This window comes from Myxine glutinosa, chromosome 14 (genome assembly GCF_964187855.1).
Source record: "Myxine glutinosa chromosome 14, kmMyxGlut1.1, whole genome shotgun sequence".
Classification (NCBI taxonomy): Eukaryota; Metazoa; Chordata; class Myxini; order Myxiniformes; family Myxinidae; genus Myxine; species Myxine glutinosa.
In genome coordinates this window covers 48,863,115-48,881,778 of record NC_136274.1, presented here as the reverse complement: position 1 = coordinate 48,881,778, position 18,664 = coordinate 48,863,115, and the positions used below count along the sequence as shown (strand labels likewise).

The 18,664-nt window shown below is 51.2% G+C and overlaps 1 protein-coding gene across 1 annotated transcript in view; it reads right to left on the bottom strand.

Moving 5' to 3' along the window:
* LOC137439250 (polycystin family receptor for egg jelly-like) overlaps positions 1–18,664 on the bottom strand; it is a 252,807-nt gene that overhangs the window by 207,919 nt on the left and 26,224 nt on the right. The window contains exons 6-7 of the mRNA XM_078767971.1: positions 17,322–17,483; positions 17,026–17,154 (exon numbers count right to left, since the gene is read on the bottom strand). Of these exons, the coding sequence (XP_078624097.1) occupies positions 17,026–17,154; positions 17,322–17,483 (291 nt within the window). The remainder of the gene's footprint in view (positions 1–17,025; positions 17,155–17,321; positions 17,484–18,664) is intronic.

Here is an 18,664-nt window from a genome sequence, read left to right as displayed (position 1 = left end):
CTGAAATAATCATCATTGGCCCAAAAACGCTCACAAAATCCACCCATAACTTTGCCCTCAACATCGACGGTATCCCAGTATCCACCTCCCCTCACATCCGGAATCTTGGCGTCATCTTTGACCAAACCCTTTCCTTCGACAAATACACTAAACAGATCACAAAGTCAGCCTTCTTTCACCTGAAAAACATTGCCCGTCTCCGCTCATCCCTCTCCTCCACGGCTGCAGAAACCCTCATCCACGCCTTCATCACCTCCCGTCTGGACTACTGCAATAGCCTCCTCTATGGTTCACCCTCAAAAATCACCAATAAACTCCAATACATTCAGAACTCCGCTGCCCGTCTACTCACTCATTCCCGGACCCGTGACCACATCACCCCCGTCCTTTACAAGCTTCACTGGCTCCCCATCCCCCAGAGAATCCAGTACAAAATCCTCCTCCTGACATACAAAGCCCTCCATAACCTGGCCCCATCCTACCTGGCTGACCTCCTCTCCAGACACACTCCCACCCGCAACCTCCGCTCTGCTGGTACCAACCTCCTGACCCCCTCCATCCGGACCAAATTCAGATCCTGGGGGGACAGGGCCTTCTCCATCGCTGCTCCCACCCTCTGGAACTCACTACCTCACACCATCAGAGACTCCTCCTCACTCACCACATTCAAAACATCACTAAAGACCCACCTGTTCAACGCTGCATTCAACATTCAACCCACAGCATTTAACCCCTGACTATCTCTTCTCCTTCTCCCTCCTTTTGCTTTAAATATTTCCCTATTGATTCTTGTCTTGTCTTTTTGATTCTTGTCTTATATATATGCCGTATATCGCTGCTGTTTGTTTTCTTGATTCTTGTCTTTTTGCAATTGTTGTTTTCATGTATTGTTATGCATTATGTTTTCCACTCTGTCAAAGCGCCTTTGGGCTTCTGGAAAAGCGCTATACAAAATAAATGAATTATTATTATTATAGATGATGCCGTGTGTGTGAGGATCGAAAGTGTATTTTGCAGGATATGAGTAAATGATTGTGATTGTGAGTTGTATTGAGCGTGGAAGTGTATGGAGCAGTGAGTGAGGAACAGGTGAGATTGCACAGGTGTGCAACTGAACAGGTGTATGGAGCAGTGTATGAGTGAGTGATGGTGATGTGTGTGGTGTTGACCAAATGGTCCAGGGAGGAAGGAGGGTGCAGGAAGCGCCAGGAGGAGAGATTGCACAGGTGTGCAACTGCAGGTGAATGGAGAATGGTTGTGTGGAATACATGGAGTGTGGGATATATGGAGTATGGAATGGATGGTCGTGGAGTGAGTATGGTGGAAACTGTGGAGTGGAGTAGATGGTGCGAAGGTGTGGATGGGGGAAAGGAGGATGGACCCCCATCACGAATACCCGGGGAGGGTAGTTTTAAGAGTTATGTCGAGGGTATAGGTAAATTGTGGTTGGATATTGGCATATGTGGTGCGTGTGGAAGAATGGAGTTTGGATGGGTGCATTAGTGACGTGGAAATGGCTGGGCGTGTGGCCTGTTAGTGTGTGTAGTTGAATGGGCACTCCACCACTGTGAGGATGTCGGCCAGGTGAGGCCGCAGGTGGGCTCTGGGAGCCGGTAGAGTTGTTGTGGATGGGGCCCGAGGATCCGGAGGACGGACCCGGGTAGCCCAGTGCCAGAGGGCACCGAGGGGTGACAGAGCCAGGAGGGGCCTTCCCCAGTAGATAGGTTAGGTTAAGGAGCAGGTAAGCTCGGAGGCAACTACAGCGGTGGAGGTGTGCAGGTGTGTAGACCTGCTGGGAGAGCCACACGACCCAGTCCTGAAATTGTGCAAGGGCACAGGGAGTTGAATCGGGGGAGTGAGACCCCAAATTGAGAAGCACCACAATTTGGTCAATGGGAATTGGTTTTTTAGAACCCATCGCGTAAGTTGGCCAATGGATTGGCAGGGAAAGACCCCGGGTAGTGTAAAGTGTGTTAATGTCATTTAGAAGATAGTTAGGTTTGAAATCTCCTTGCACCATCTTCATCCACTCACCTGAGGTAATGATGGTACTCCACACCATGCCATGGTTGTTTTTATTATTTTTGGTGCAAATGTTTTGGATTGTGAGACGCATCATGACGTGGGTGTGACATTGTGCTGTTGTTCCATCTCTCCCTCCTTATGAGGAGTGATGATGAATTGGTGATGGCAAATTTTGGTTAGAGGGATTGTGGTGACGAATTTGGGATAGGGGAAATGTGGGGAAGACGTGACAGTAGTGACGAATTTGTAATGTGTAGATTTTGTACATATGGGGTAAGGGCAAGGGTAGTGTAGGTCACATGTGGGGGGGCGTACGTTAGGGACGAGCTTTTCTCCGCTCCGTCTCCATACGCACCTCGCCTTGCATTGCCTTTATTGATGTGTACCCTTATGACCTTACCCCTCGCTCACCTGTCTTCCCCCCCCCCCCCTTGTCTCCCACACGAGGACTGTGCGCCACTGGGCGCCGAGGGGAGCGTGCGGGAGTCCGCCATTGTGTGCCCGAAACTCTCACAACCACAGCTGTCTGCATATCGATGCACCACCTTATCAACCACATGTCTGTGGCTGAGCACCACTGATTGACCCCATGAGTTGGGGCATGGCCCCTCTGCTGGAACCGGCCATGAAGGCCCGAGATCTTGCTGGCGGACCTTGGTCACAGGGCACCGATGCCCCACAGGTGAACCACAATAGTCGGCCCTGTGGGCCATAAATAAATAAAAACGGACACGTTTTGTGCAAGTTTTATGTCCAAATAGGCCGCCAGCAAAGAAGATGACAACATCTGGAAGAACTATGGCCAGCAGAGGGAGCCGAAGAGGAACACCAGCACCAGGGTTTGTTGTTTTTATTTTATTTATTGATCAGTGATGACTGTGCACCGATTGGTGCTTGAGGGTGCTTTGGTGCGTTTTGGGTGCTTTCTGAGGCGTTGATGCAGAGCAGACTATCTCCCCCCCAAAAGAACCATCACAGGTCCTGGGTTGCGTATTGTAAATAAAAGTAGCGTCAACTGTAAATAATACTCCCCCATCGTAAATGTATAGTTTGAAGACCATTCCGCAATTCAGTTAGCTGTGGGTGTGAAACTTTTAGGTAGGGTGCAATGGAGCAGTGGGACATATTTATTTGTGTTTTAAAACTGTCACTCTCAGGGTCAGGTTAAATGTAGAGGGAACTACACCTACGTGCCACACTAAAAGTAAAGGTAATAGGCCCGGGACGTGCCTAAGAGGAGGAGGGTGCAGTGTTGTGGATATGAGAATTGTGTTTTTTTATTGTGTAGTACATTGTAAAATATCACCCTCCTTCCTCCAGTTGTGTATAAAGGTCAAAAGGGCGTCCCTTAATTAGGTCATATACAATCACGTCAGCCAATCATAGATTTCCTGCTTGTTGGTAGTTATTTCCTTATTCTGTGTATTAGGTTAAGGCTTTGTCTTCCATTAATTAATACTCCATTGCACCGAATTCAAATAGATAGATCCCCTTTCATTTTCATTCCCAAAGCCTCTATTGCCAACTGCATTCGCCGCCATTGCCCATGTGCTCCAACTCGGAGAAGAAGGGCATGGCCCGCACACCATCATCAAGAGGTGGAGCTAAGAAGCCCCTACGACCAACCAAGAATGAGTGGGTATGGCTCAAGAGGGCGGGGTTATAAAACCCGTTGCATCAGCCCCCACCGAGAGTTGCGCTAGAGACGGCAGATGAGTCGAGACGAGCCCTTGGAGAGAGAAGGGAGACGTGTCCTGAGATGAGCCAGAGAAGCAGCTTTGGCTCCACCAGCAGTTTTGGCTCCACCAGCAGTTTTGGCTCCACCAGCAGCTTTGGCTCCACAAGCAGCGTTGACTCCACCAGGCAGCGTGGGCTCCACCAGGCAGCTTTGACCCATTACCCCGCGGGAGCCAGATTGTGGTGGCATCGGTGGCCGTCGAGGTCCAGCCCGACATCCCGTGCGGGATCAAGCTCCAGCCAGCTCCGTGCCTTCCTCCCCTTCTCTGCCGTCCCAAACCATTCCAGCCAATCGTTCCTGCCTCCATTCCCCATTCGTGTGAGTCCGTCTTTGTTTGTTCTGTCCTGGGTTAAGTAAGACTGCATAGGTAAGCTAAGTTTCACTGTGACCTTCTGGTCCGTCCCTCTTTCTGCTTTATTTTATTATCCTTCCTTCTCCTTGGTTTCTTTTGATTGTAAATAGTAATAATAAATCATATTCGTATTTCCTACCTCTTGTCTTCTTCTTCTTCACATCCGTCATCTTTGTCTTTTCCAAATTGAATACCTGCGGCACGATTTGGCCAACGTTCAGAATCGGGTTAGTCTTTGTTAACGGTTCGGGCCGCGGCTGCCATCCGCTCGGCAAATTAAGATCTTATCCGCGGTCACGAACGAAGCTGCTCACCGGCCTTTCTGGAGGTCGCGGTGCAGCTTCAGGGACCACGTCGGTCAGTGACAAGCGAGGGGACTAATCCCCCCTCAAAGGGGAACCATAGGCCGACGTTGGGTTCCGTAACAATATATATATATAACATAAGTTCAAAACACACCTGGTCACAAGTGTGCCGCACTGACCAGGTCCTCAGTCGAGGTCCTCTGCATCATCCCGTTTCGGCCCTTCAACCTCGATACGGTCAGCTAAGGTTGGCCAGCAGGGGCACATACACATCCACATGCAACAACTGCACCTGGATGCGTACATACCCCCACCCCCAGCCAGTGCGAACAACAACAACACCTCCACATCCAGAATCCACAGCACCAAACAAACATGGTGGAACACTCAAACACCCACCTTTATACCCTTCACCACTCACCAACAAAACACACCAGATCATTCGTACACACACATACACACCCATACACACACATACACACAGAACACCAACCAAACAACCACCTACACTTACATCATACACCACTCAACACACAAAAACACACACTCATGCAAAAATCAATTCATGCAAAAATACACAACCTCACCCACTCACTCCTATACACAAAATAAGAAATAATAATGATAACAATATATATATATACAATATATATATACATATTTATTGGTGTTTTAAAACTGTCACACTCAGGGTCAGGTTAAAAGTAGAGGGAACTACACCTATGTGCCACACTAAGGTAAAAGTTCATAGGCCCGGGCTTGCCTAAGAGGAGGAGGGTGCAGTGTTGCGGACATGAGAATGTTTTTTTTTGTTGTTGTTGTGTAAATTGTTGTAAAAGTATCGCCCTCCTTGCTCCAGTTTTGTATAAAGGTCAAAGTGCGTCCCGTAATTAGTTCATAAACACCACACGTTAGCCAATCATAGATTTCCCCCCTTGTTGACAGTTATATCCTTATTATGTGTATTAGGCTAAGAATTTGTCTTCCATTAATTTGACATTCCATTGCACTACATTAAATACAGTAGATCCCTCCGACATGGCATCTTCCAAGTGCCAGGTTTAGCCACTTTGCTGCATTTCATCTGCCGTCCACTTTGCTGCATTTCATCTGCCGTCCACTTTGCTGCATTTCATCTGCCGTCCACTTTGCTGCAATTGCCAACTGCATTTTGGGCGGTTTTCTTCATTGCCATTGCTGCCCTTTGGCTGGGGCTAGCGCGAATCGCCCCCAAAACCACCATTGGCCACGAGGCAAGGTCGGGGAAGAAGGGCGTGTCTCCACCTCGTCATAGAGGGGAGGAGTGAACCAGCCCTTGCCGACCAACCCAGAACGAGGGGTTGGCTTTAGGGGGCGGAGAGAGAACGTTTTGGGGGGAGATTCGCAAAAGGGTCAAGAGTGGGGCTTATATAACCCGAGGCAGAGGCCCCCAGAGAGAGTCGAGGAGGGAGGAGATCAGAACACCGAAAAGCCTGGAAGTTGTTGTTGGACTAAGCAAGAGAGGAAGTTGTTGGACTGGGTTAGACTAAGAAAGAGAGAGGAGAGAACCCGTCACTCCAGACCCCCCACCAGCAGCGTTGGCTCCACCAGGCAGCTCCAACCCGTTACCCCGCGCACACCACAGGATCGGTGGCATCGGTGGCCGTTGAGGTGCAGCCCGACGTCCCGTGCGGGATCAAGCTCCAGCCAGCTCCGTGCCTTCCTCCCCCTCCAGCCATCCACCTCCTGCCATTCCTGTCATCATTCCCTGCATCAAAGTCTGTCTTTTGTTTGTTCTGTCCAGGGAATAAGTTAAGCCTGTTAGATAAGCTAGCATTGCACTGTGTCTCTGATTTCTTCTGTAAATTGTTTTATTATCCTTCCTTCTCCTTGGTTTCTTTGATTGTGTAAATAGGAGGAATAAATTTAGTAGCATTTCAAACCTTTTTGTCTCCTTCTTCTTCTTCTTCTTCTTCACATCCGTGTCGCCTTTGTCTTTTCCCTATTGAATATCTGTGGCGCGATTTTGGCCAACGTTCAGGAATCGGGTTAGTCAGGGTAACTGTTAGGGCCGCGGCGCCATCCGCTCGGCAAAACAACATCCTATCCGCGGTCCGTAACAATTGGTGTCTGGGAGTGAGATACGAGGCCCGAACCAAATTTTTAAAACATCAAGAAAAAAAATTTGGTCAAAATTTGGAGCGGCCAAGATTAAGTTTTTAAAATCCCAAATTGAGTCGTGCCATGGATAGTCAAGGCGATCGGATGCCGGTGGGGGAACTAGAAGAGGGGTTAGGGGTAACCCAGGATCAGAGGGAAGAAATGGAGGGGAGCAATGAGGAGGTGGTTGAGGGAGTATCAGGCGCACAAAATGGCGCTCTCGCGCACGTGGTTGAAGGGACACAAAAAGGCGGCTCGCACGTGGTTGAGGGGCCACGGCCGTGGAACCAATGGGCGTGGTCCAAATGCAAGCCTTCATGGCCCAATTCATGGTGGAAATACAGGAAAAAAACGACAGTATGGAACAAATAAAGGCCTTTATGGTTAAGTCGGGTGAAGAAATGGAAGACAGAAGGAGGGCTGATAGTGAGAAAATGGAAAGCAGAATGATGGGAGCAATGAGGGACGAAGCAAGGGGTACCAGTGAACGTTTAGACAATAATTTTAAGGGGTTAGACAACGGGATAAAAGAGGTGAAAAATGGGTTAACGGGGGTGGAAAATAGAATGGCTGCCCAGGAGAATCAGATAGAGGGGGTGAAAAATGGGTTAGAGGGGTTAGAAAACAAGATGGAAAACAAATTGCGGGAAATAGGGGAGCAATCGGCCAGAGAAATTAAACGAATGGGAGAGCAGATAGAGGAGGTGAAAATCGGGGTAGAAACCAAATTGGATGCCCAAAGGGATGAATTAGGACAGATGAGGGCGGCATCCACAAAAGAGATGGAGGAGATGGGGGAGGAAATACGACGAGGTGTAAGCGAGGAGGTCTCGGGGGTACGCGAGGAGGTAAAGCGAGGTGAGAAGTGTATGGAGAAAGAGGTGAGGAATAGTACGGCTAGGTTACAAGGGGGCAGAGAAGATCTGATGCAGGAAGTGGAACAGCTGACGGTGGGACAAAGGGAATTAGTGGAGCAGGTGGAAAAGAACACTGCGGTACTAGGAGGGTTAAAAGCGACACAAAAAGACATTAAAAATGAATTAATAGCGACAAAGAAGGAATGTCAGATGGTACATGAGGGGTTGACGAAGAGGTTGGAAGAGGTGACAGAAGTAATGGAGACAAAGGACCGAGAGGTGAGGACGCAGATAGAAACGGTTAAAGTGGCGTTGGAGGAAGAGATAGAGGGGGCGCACCGGGAAATGAAGGAGGTAAAGGAAAAATTAGAGGAGGTGGAAGAAGGGGTGATTGAAATTAAGAAGAGACGAAGGGAAGCTGAGAAAGAGATAAAGGAGGAAGTAATGGAATTGGTACAAGGTCTGTGCTCAAATCATGATGGTGTGCTTGCTAACCAAATAAAGAGTTTGCAGGTGGCAGAGGAGGTGCGGAGACGAGGTGCCAAGGTGAGTGGCGATATATTCGGAAATGTATATGATGTGAGGGGAGCTTCGGTCGGCTTGGGGGGTGGTGTAGACCCGGGTGTTCGTGAGGGACCAATGGTGAGATGTATGACTGGTCCGGAGTGTATGGAAAGAGGAGGTGTGCAAGGAGGTCTGGCTGTGGGGAGTGAGGGGGGTGCTGGTGAGCAAGGGTGTGCGGGTATGGAGTAGATAGCGGGTTGCGGAAGGGCGACCCAGGCATCGACACCAGGAGGGGTAGCGTTTGGAGGGACGGGGGATGCGCGGGAGCCCCCCGGGAATAGCGTACTGTGGGAGCCCGAACGGTTTGATCCCGCGTTGATCCCGCAAGGAGTGACGCGCGGGGTCCGACCTTCGGGCGCCCACAAGGTCCCACTCGCGCCGTATGACGGCAAGAGTGATTTGAGGGCGTACCTGGCGCAGTTTGAGTACGTGTGTAAAGGCAACGGTTGGAATCCGGACGAAGGTGGAGTACACCTGGTGGGGGCACTGCGCGGTGCGGCGGCGGAGGTGCTGACAGCTTTACCACCGGGTGCTCTCACCCTGCCAGCTCTCCGTGCGGCTTTAATTAATCATTTCGGCATTGAACAGCAAAGCGAGCTTGTTAAAGCTCAACTTGCGCAGCGAAAACGCAAGCCCCAGGAGACCATCGGGGAACTTGCGCACGACATTCGCCGCGCAGTGGGAATTGCACACGCGGACATGGCAGCGAGTTCCCAGGAAAGCCTGGCGCTGGATCACTTTATCCAGGCCCTTCCGGATCTGGAGCTCCGACAACAGCTCGCCATGTGGCGCCCGCAGACCATGAGTCAGGCGGCCGACGCTGCAGCCCGTTGGAAAGCAGTGAGGCCCCTGGCCCGGGGAGGCGAGCGCCACGCGGTGGCGGTGCGTCAGGTGGGGCCCGTGATGGGGGGCCTGACCTGGAGAGCATGGTCCGGAGGTTAGTGGATCGGCGCCTAGCGGGACCTGGACCATGGCAGGCGGCTCCAGCGGTGGCACCCGGTAGTCCACGACATAGTACCCCAATTCGGACATACAGGGGGGGGAATTCGGAATACCGCAGGCAAGCACCTTACCAGGTGAGGTGCTATAATTGTGCTCGGATAGTCGGATGGGTCACCGTGCGTGGGAGTGTCGAGCTCCGCGCCGGGACGTTCCCCGCCAACCGATGCCCTCAACTCCACCCCGTATCGATCGGCCTAGCCGACCTCAGACACCCCCCCGCCAGGGCCCGGGAAACTAGAACGTGCCAGACATGCAGGGCGGTGTTCGGCAGTAGGGGATGGAGAGGAGCCCTCATTGACGCGACAGGTCATTCATTGTGGCCAAATTGGAACATGTAGTTTGACAATTCGGTGCAAAATTGCCGGCGTGGGGGTGGACGCCGTGGTGGACACGGGAGCCAGCGCCACGATCATCAGCCCCGTGATCCTTAATTCGAGTGCAGACGGCTGGGGTAAAATCCAGCGTCTGGAAAATCATAGTTTGCAGTTGGCTACCGGGGCAACGGCTCCGATCATAGGGCGTGGTTTTGTGACCCTCAAGTTGGGATCGGTAAAGCAAGAGATAGAGGTTTGGGTGGCGGAGGTGTGCGACCCATGCTTAATAGGGTTGGATTTGTTGACTGCCAGCGGTTGTAAAATCGACTTGAGCCGGGGGATCCTGCGATGGGGAGTGGAAGAGCTACCATTGGAGGGGGTGAGCACGGCCGAGAGGATGGAGCTGGAGGCTCCTGAGGCCGTGACCATCCCTCCGGAGGCCGAGGCCATAGTGCCGGCCCGATGGTCAGCTCGCCCGACATGGCAGGAGTCCTGTGGCCTGGTCGAACCGGTGGCAGCACGATCCATACCTGGTTTAATCGTGGGCCGCACCCTTGTAAAAACGGACGGGCCGGTGGTGGCCGTCCGAGTAATTAATATTAGCACAGAACCACGCACTATAGTGAGGGGCACGAAGGTAGCTGGCTGCACCCCAGTTAGAGAAGTCGCGTCAGTGAGGGGCGAGAACGTCCAGCCGAGCCGGCCCCAGGGGGAGCCTTCAATAAGTTCTAGGAATTGGCCCGAACCCATTTGCGAGATGGTAAATCGAAGTAGCATAGAGTTGGGAGGTACCCAGAGGGAGGCCTTACACAAACTGGTTGGGTCCCATTTGGACCTCTTCTCCTTGTCCACCGAGGATATTGGACATACGGGCCTGGTGAAACATCAGATCCACACCGGTGAGGCCCGGCCTATTCGTCAGGCCGCCCGACGGCTCCCTTGGAGCAAGAGGGCGGAAGCTGACGAGCAGGTTGAAAAAATGCTCGACGCAGGCGTGATCAAGCCCTCGGGAAGTCCTTGGATGTCACCTGTTGTGCTGGTCAAAAAGAAGGATGGGACCACGCGGTTCTGCGTGGACTATCGCCAGCTAAACAACGTGACACTCAATGACTCATATCCCCTGCCAATAATTGATGACACCCTCGATGCCGTTGCGGGCTCAAATTGGTTCACAACTTTGGACCTCAAGAGTGGGTATTGGCAGGTGGAGATGGATCGGACAGGGAAGGAGAAAACGGCATTTTCCACAGGTAAGGGGCTGTATCACTGTATCAGTTCACTGTGATGCCGTTTGGTTTGTGTAACGCCCCCGCCACCTTTGAGCGATTAATGGAACATGTACTAGGCGGCATGCCATGGCAATCATGCCTGGTATACCTGGATGACGTCCTAGTACATGCCAAGACCTTTCCCAAGGCGTTAGCTAATTTGGACCAGGTGTTCGGGTGCCTCAGACAGGCAGGGTTAAAGCTGAACCCGAGCAAGTGCACCTTTTTTGCAAGAGAGGTGGCCTATCTAGGTCACGTGATCGGCCGCGAGGGGGTAAAAACGGACCCAGACAAAATTAAAGCGGTAGAGGAGTGGCCCGCACCACGTACCATCAAGGAGGTGCGGGGATTTTTGGGACTCTGCTCCTACTACCGGCGCTTTGTGGCGAAATTTGCGGAGTTGGCCCGTCCCCTCCACCGGCTTACGGAGAAGGGGACGCGATTTAATTGGACAAGGGAGTGCCACGAGGCCTTCCAAAAATTGAAGGGGTGTTTGACATCCGCACCCCTTCTAGCTTACCCCACTAGCGACGGGACATTTACCCTGGACACGGATGCGAGCCAGGAAGGATTGGGCGCAGTTTTGTCTCAGACACAGGAGGGCGTGGAGAGAGCGATTGGTTATTATAGTCGGGCCTTAAGTAGGCCCGAGCGAAATTATTGTGTAACTCGCAAAGAGTTATTGGCTATGCTGGCTGCCATGAACCATTTCCACCCGTACCTGTACGGGCGGAAATTTTCGGTTCGAACTGACCATTCCTCCTTGCAATGGCTCATTCGGTTCAAGGAACCGGAGGGCCAAATTGCGAGGTGGTTGGAAAAGTTGCAGCAGTACGATTTTAATGTGACCCATAGGGCCGGGAAGGCCCATGGTAATGCAGACGCACTCTCTCGGCGTCCTTGTCTGGGGGAAAACTGCAAATTTTGTGCGAGACACGAGGAGAGGGAGCAATTGGGCGATTCTGCCCCGATTCTCGTCGTCCGGGCAACCCGGGTGAGAGGGCCAATTTTGCCACTAACCGCAGATGAAGAATTTGGAACTTTGGCTTGGAGCACGGCCCAGCAGGAGGATCCCGTTCTGGGGCCGGTGTTCAAATGGGTCAAATTGGGGCAAAGACCAAAGGGGGAAGAGGTCACCCCCCTCGGGGCGCAGACAAAGGCGTATTGGGCTCAGTGGCAGACCCTGGAATTGAAAGGCAACATCTTGTATCGCAAGTGGGTGGAGGTTCCCTCTGATAGAACTTCCTGGCTGGTGATAGTCCCTGACAAATTTAAGAACGTCATATTGCAACAGGTGCATGGTACCCGCTCCGGCGGCCATTTGGGCAGGACAAAGACAACATCTCGGGTCCGCCGGAGGTTCTATTGGGTTAATATGGGGCGCGACATACAGGACTGGTGTCGGAGATGCGACGCCTGTTCTGCCAAAAAGGGACCAGCACGGAGGATGAGGGCCCCCCTTCAATTACACCAGGTGGGGGGCCCCCTTGAGCGGGTGGCTATGGATATTCTAGGACCGCTGCCCCACACCCACCAAGGTAATAAGTATATCCTCGTTGTAATGGACTATTTTACCAAGTGGCCGGAGGCCTACGCCCTCCCCAACCAAGAAGCCAGGGTTGTGGCACAGGCCTTCGTGGAAGGATTTGTATGTCGGCACGGGATTCCACAGGAGCTGCACACCGATCAGGGTCGAAATTTTGAAAGCCAATTACTAAAAGATGTGTGCAGACTCCTGTCAATTCGGAAAACCAGGACCACGCCCTTGCGGCCACAATCTGACGGGATGGTGGAACGGTTCAACAGAACATTGATACAACAACTAGCATTGTTCACCACCACCCGTCAGGATGACTGGGACGAACATCTCCCGTACTTGTTGATGGCCTACCGAACCAGCCAGCACGGGGCCACCGCATGCAGTCCAGCGTTGCTTATGTATGGGCGGGAGTTACGGGCTCCCGCCGACTTGCTATGCGGTCCCGTGCCAGACACCACGGATACACCGCCGAGGGAGGGTTACGCACGTCACCTGGAGGAAGGCATGGAGCGGGTCCATGCCTTCGCCTGCCGCCAGCTCCATCTGGCGGGGGCCAAGATGAAGCGCAGGTACGACGACTGGAGCCAGGGGAGTCAGTACGCTCCGGGGATGAAGATTTGGTTCTTTAATCCCCGGAGGCGGAAGGGTAGGTGCCCAAAACTCACCTCCCCCTGGCAAGGCCCAGGAGTCGTCCTGTCGCAAATCTGTGACGTGGTCATTAAGATCAAAATGGGGCCACGGGCCCCCTCTCGGATCGTCCATGCCGACCGGATAAGACCTTATGCCGGCGAGCAGGTGCCCTCGTGGATCGCCTCGGCTCTAGATGCCGAGGTAGGACCCAGTACCTCTTGCGACGGGGGCTCGTAGTGTCAGAGGACTGGGGGGGATGGTAGTGGGAGAGGCCCGATGTGGTGGGATGGCAACTCTGCCATCTCTCACAACGGGGGCAAAGGAGCACTAGTTTTATGGGGTTTGGCAGTGAAAACTAGCCCGGGAGGGTTAGGATATAATGATAGGGATCTAGAGAAGATGACAATAGGTAACGGTAAGGTTTAGGTAGTGACGATGATACCTGTAGTGGGGACGCAGGTAGATTAGTTTGGATGATAATGACGTGGTATGTGCTTAGTTTAAAGGGAAGACGGGGAGCACTAAGTTAGCAGGGCAACAGGTAGATTAGATGATGCCGTGTGTGTGGTTAAAAGGTGTGATTGCACAGGTGTGCAACTGAACAGGTGGATGGAGCAGTGTATGAGGGAGTGATAGTGATGTGTATTGTGCTGACCAAATGGTCCAGGAAGGAAGGAGGGTGCAGGTGGCACCAGGTATGATTGCACAGGTGTGCAACGACAGGTGTATGGAGAATGATTGTGTGGAAGACATGGAGTGTGGAGTATATGGAGTATTGGAATGGATGGTCGTGGAGTGAGTATGGGGGAAACTGTGGAGTGGAGTGGATGGTGCGAAGGTGTGGATGGGGGAAAGGAGGATGGACCTCCATCACGAATACCCAGGGAGGGTAGTGTAAGTGTTAGGTAGAGGGTACAGGTAAATTGTGGTTGGATATTGGCATCTGTGGTGCGTGGTGAAAGAATGGTATTTGGATGGGTGCATTAGTGACGTGGAAATGGCTGGGCGTGTAGCCTGTTAGTGTGTGTAGTTAAATGGGCACTCCACCACTGTGAGGATGTCGGCCAGGTGAGGCCGCAGGTGGGCTCTGGGAGCCGGTAGTTGTTGTGGATGGGGCCCGAGGATCCGGAGGACGGACCCGGGTAGCCCAGTGCCAGAGGGCACCGAGGGGTGACAGAGCCAGGAGGGGCCTTCCCCAGTTAGATAGGTTAGGGTGAGGAGCAGGTAAGCTCGGGTGGCAACTACAGTGGTGGAGGTGTGCAGGTGGGTAGACCTGCTGGGAGAGCTACACGACCCAGCCCGGAAATTGTGCAAGGGCACAGGGAGTTGCATCGGGGGAGTGAGACCCCAAATTGAGAAGCACCACAGTTTGGTCAATGGGAATTTGGTTTTTAAAACCACATAGAGTAAGATTGCCAATGGATTGGCAGGGAAAGACCCCGGGTAGTGTAAAGTGTGTTAATGTCATTTAGAAGATAGTTAGGATTAAGAATCTCCTCGCACCATCTACATCCACTCACCTGGGATGACGTACCTCCACACCATGCCAGGTGGTTTTTATTATTTTTATGATGCAAATGTTTTGGATTGTGAGACGCATCATGACGTGGGTGTGACATTGTGCTTTGTTGTTCCATCTCTCCCTCCTTATGAGGATTCATGATGAATTGGGTGATGGCAAATTTTGGTTAGAGGGATTGTGGAGACGAATTTGGTATAGGGGAAATATGGGGAAGACGTGACAGTAGTGACGAATTTGTAAATGTGTAGATTGTTGTAAATATGGGGTAAGGGCAAGGGTAGAGTAGGTGACAGGGGGGGTGACGTACGGTAGGGACGAGCTTTCTCACTTCGCTCTCCGTACGCACTTCGCCTTGCATTGCCTTGATTGATGTGTACCCTTGTGACCTTACCCCTCGCTCATCTGTCTTTTCCCCCTTTTGTCTCCCACATGAGGACCTGTGCGCCACTGGGCGCCAAGGGGAGCGTGCGTGAGTCCGCCATTGTGCGCCCGAAACCTCTCGCAACCACAGCTGTCTGCATCGATGCACCCACCACCTTATGGACCACATGTCTGTGGCTGAGCACCACTTATGGACCCCATGGGTTGGGGCATGGCCCCTCTGCTGGAACCGGCCATGAAGGCCCGAGATCTTACTGGCGGACCTTGGCCACAGGGCACCGATGCCCCACAGGTGAACCACACTAGTCGGCCCTGTGGGCCATAAATATATAAAAATGGACACGTTGGGTGCAAGTTTTATTGCAAATCGGCTGCCAGCAAAGAAGATGACAACAACTGGAAGAAAGCAATAGCCAGCAGAGGGAGCCGAAGAGCAAGAGACCACCAGCAGGGTTTGTCGGTTTATTTTTATTCATTGAACAGTGATGACTGTGCACCGATTGGTGCTTGAGGGTGTATTGGTGCGTTTTTGGGTGCTTTCATGGTGCATCGATGCAGGGCAGACTTCCCCCCCCCCCCTCCCAAAAGAACGATCACAGGTCCTGGGTTAGTTTTGTAAATAAAAGCAGAGCCATTGTAAATAATGCGCCCCCACCGTAAATGTATAGTTTGAAGACCATTCCGCAATTTGGTTAGCTGTGGGCGTGAGTCTGTTAGGTAGGGTGCAATGGAGCAGTGGGACATATTTATTGGTGTTTTTAAACTGTCACACTCAGGGTCAGGTTAAAAGTAGAGGGAACTACACCTACGTGCCACACTAAGGTAAAAGTTCATAGGACCGGGCCTTGCCTAAGAGGAGGAGGGTGCAGTGTTGCGGACATGAGAATGTTTTTTTTTGTTGTTGTTGTGTAAATTGTTGTAAAAGTATCGCCCTCCTTGCTCCAGTTATGTATAAAGGTCAAAGTGCGTCCCGTAATAAGTTCATAAACACCACACGTTAGCCAATCATAGATTTCCCCCCTTGTTGACAGTTATATCCTTATTATGTGTATTAGGCTAAGGATTTGTCTTCCATTAATTTGACACTCCATTGCACTGCATTAAATACAGTAGATCCCTCCGACATGGCATCTTCCAAGTGCCAGGTTTAGCCACTTTGCTGCATTTCATCTGCCGTCCACTTTGCTGCATTTCATCTGCCGTCCACTTTGCTGCATTTCATCTGCCGTCTGCTTTGCTGCAATTGCCAACTACATTTTGGGCGGTTTTCTTCATTGCCATTGCTGCCCTTTGGCTGGAGGGGCTAGCGTGAATCGCCCCCAAAACCACCATTGGCTACGAGGCAAGGTCGGGGAAGAAGGGCGTGTCTCCACCTCATCATAGAGGGGAGGAGTGAACCAGCCCTTGCCGACCAACCCAGAACGAGGGGTTGGCTTTAGGGGGCAGAGAGAGAACGTTTGGGGGGGAAGTTCGCAAAAGGGTCAAGAGTGGGGCTTATATAACCCGAGGCAGAGGCCCCCAGAGAGAGTCGAGGAGGGAGGAGATCAGAACACCGAAAAGCCTGGAAGTTGTTGTTGGACTAAGCGAGAGAGGAAGTTGTTGGACTGGGTTGGACTAAGAAAGAGAGAGGAGAGAACCCGTCACTCCAGACCCCCCACCAGCAGCGTTGGCTCCACCAGGCAGCTCCAACCCGTTACCCCGCGCACACCACAGGATCGGTGGCATCGGTGGCCGTCGAGGTGCAGCCCGACGTCCCGTGCGGGATCAAGCTCCAGCCAGCTCCGTGCCTTCCTCCCCCTCCAGCCATCCACCTCCTGCCATTCCTGTCATCATTCCCTGCATCAAAGTCTGTCTTTTGTTTGTTCTGTCCAGGGAATAAGTTAAGCCTGTTAGATAAGCTAGCATTGCACTGTGTCTCTGATTTCTTCTGTAAATTGTTTTATTATCCTTCCTTCTCCTTGGTTTCTTTGATTGTGTAAATAGTAGGAATAAATTTAGTAGCATTTCAAACCTTTTTGTCTCCTTCTTCTTCTTCTTCTTCTTCTTCTTCACATCCGTGTCGCCTTTGTCTTTTCCCTATTGAATATCTGTGGCGCGATTTTGGCCAACGTTCAGGAATCGGGTTAGTCGGGGTAACTGTTAGGGCCACGGCGCCATCCGCTCGGCAAAACAACATCCTATCCGCGGTCCGTAACAATATATATATATATATATATATATATATATATATATATATATATATATATATATATATATATATAATGATTATGCAAAAGTTGTGCACTTGTCTTTCTGCATCGAAGTGTCACGACATTATTCTATCTCTAACAACTTTATTAAAGAAAGGATTCAAATTTAGTCCATACAATTGTATGATTTGTGAAATACCATCAAAGGAAGTACATCTGGAGACCCTTCGGTAACGTATTGCAGTGCCAAGGAATACTGCTCACAATCCAAGGGTTTATCAACCTGCTTCGTTGAATTGAAAATCACCAATAGTAGATGGGAAACAACCTGCAAAACAAAAAAGCATGCAACAAATTCAGTATTTAAAAAAAATGGTGAGTTTTAGAAACACGAGACACAGACTTGGAAATTAGAAAACAATTGCTGGTGTAAGGCTCACGGACACTTGAAACCTGTTGAAGCATAATTGCAACTTTGGAAACTGGGAGTGTTACCTCCGCTGTCGAAAGTGTGTCGAGCAGAGGAATCAAAGTTGCGTAAATCTGTACATATCCAAGCGCCTTTCTGGTAGATCCAACATTCACTTTATTCCACAAAGAGCCATTCAATGTGATGATATTGTGCACAATACTTTTGGTGAATTGTGGTGGTAAAACCTGTGGGTAGCAGATATGAATTAACGATAGTAACATTCGAATTGCTTTCTTTACTTAACTTGTGAAATCTTATCCCATAATTACTATAATACATTACCGTATTATAATACATCACTGGTGGGGCACCCGTGTGAATCCCACGGGCATGGATGTGTGTGAGATTCGGACATCCTCATTTAGATGCTGCACATTCAGTTTTACAAAATGGTTACTGGCAATTTATCAGATCCACAAATGATGTAATCGACACAATTTATTTTCCGGTACTTCTGATAACATGTGAATGCATGTGCATGCGCATGGAAAATACAGTTTGAAATGTGTTATTACACCTAATGTAAAATGTAAATCCTCTCACTCCCCACCCCCATCCCTCCCACATCACACACACTGCACCGGGGAGAGGATCACACACAGGGGAGAGGAAGAGAGAATGGGGAGAGAATTACACACACTGGAGAGGGAGAGTGGATCACACACAGGGGAGTGGATCACACAGAGGGGAGTGAATCACACACAGGGGAGTGAATCACACAAGGAGAGGGGGAGAGGATCACACACAGGGGAGTTGATCACACACAGGGGAGTGGATCACACACAGGGGGGTGGATCACACACAGGGAAGTGGATCACACACAGGGGGGTGGATCACACATAGGGGAGTGGATCACACACAGGGGAGTGGGTCACGCACAGGGGAGTGGGTCACACACAGGGAAGTGGGTCATGCACAGGGGAGTGGGTCATGCACAGGGGAGTGGATCACACAAAAGGGAGTGGGTCACAAATAGGGGAGAGCATGACATACACTGGAGAGGGGGAGTTGATCACAACATTCATTGGTGGTCTTGTTCTGTTCCCTCATACTTTTATTCATTCTTGGGTAAAATGCCAGGGCCATAGATAAGGCCCCTTTATATAAGGGTATGTGCCATGTGGCAAAGTAGATAACATAAGGGACAATCCATAGCTTATAGAAAATGTTGAACAATAGAAAAGTGACCCACTCCCCTGTGCATGACCCACTCACCTGTGCGTGTCCCACTCCCCTGTACGTGACCCATTCCCCTGTGCATGGCCCACTCCCCTGTGCGTGACCCACTCCCCTGTTTGTGACCCACTACCTTGTGTGTGATCCACTCCCCGGTGTGTGACCCACTCCCGGGTGTGTGACCCACTCC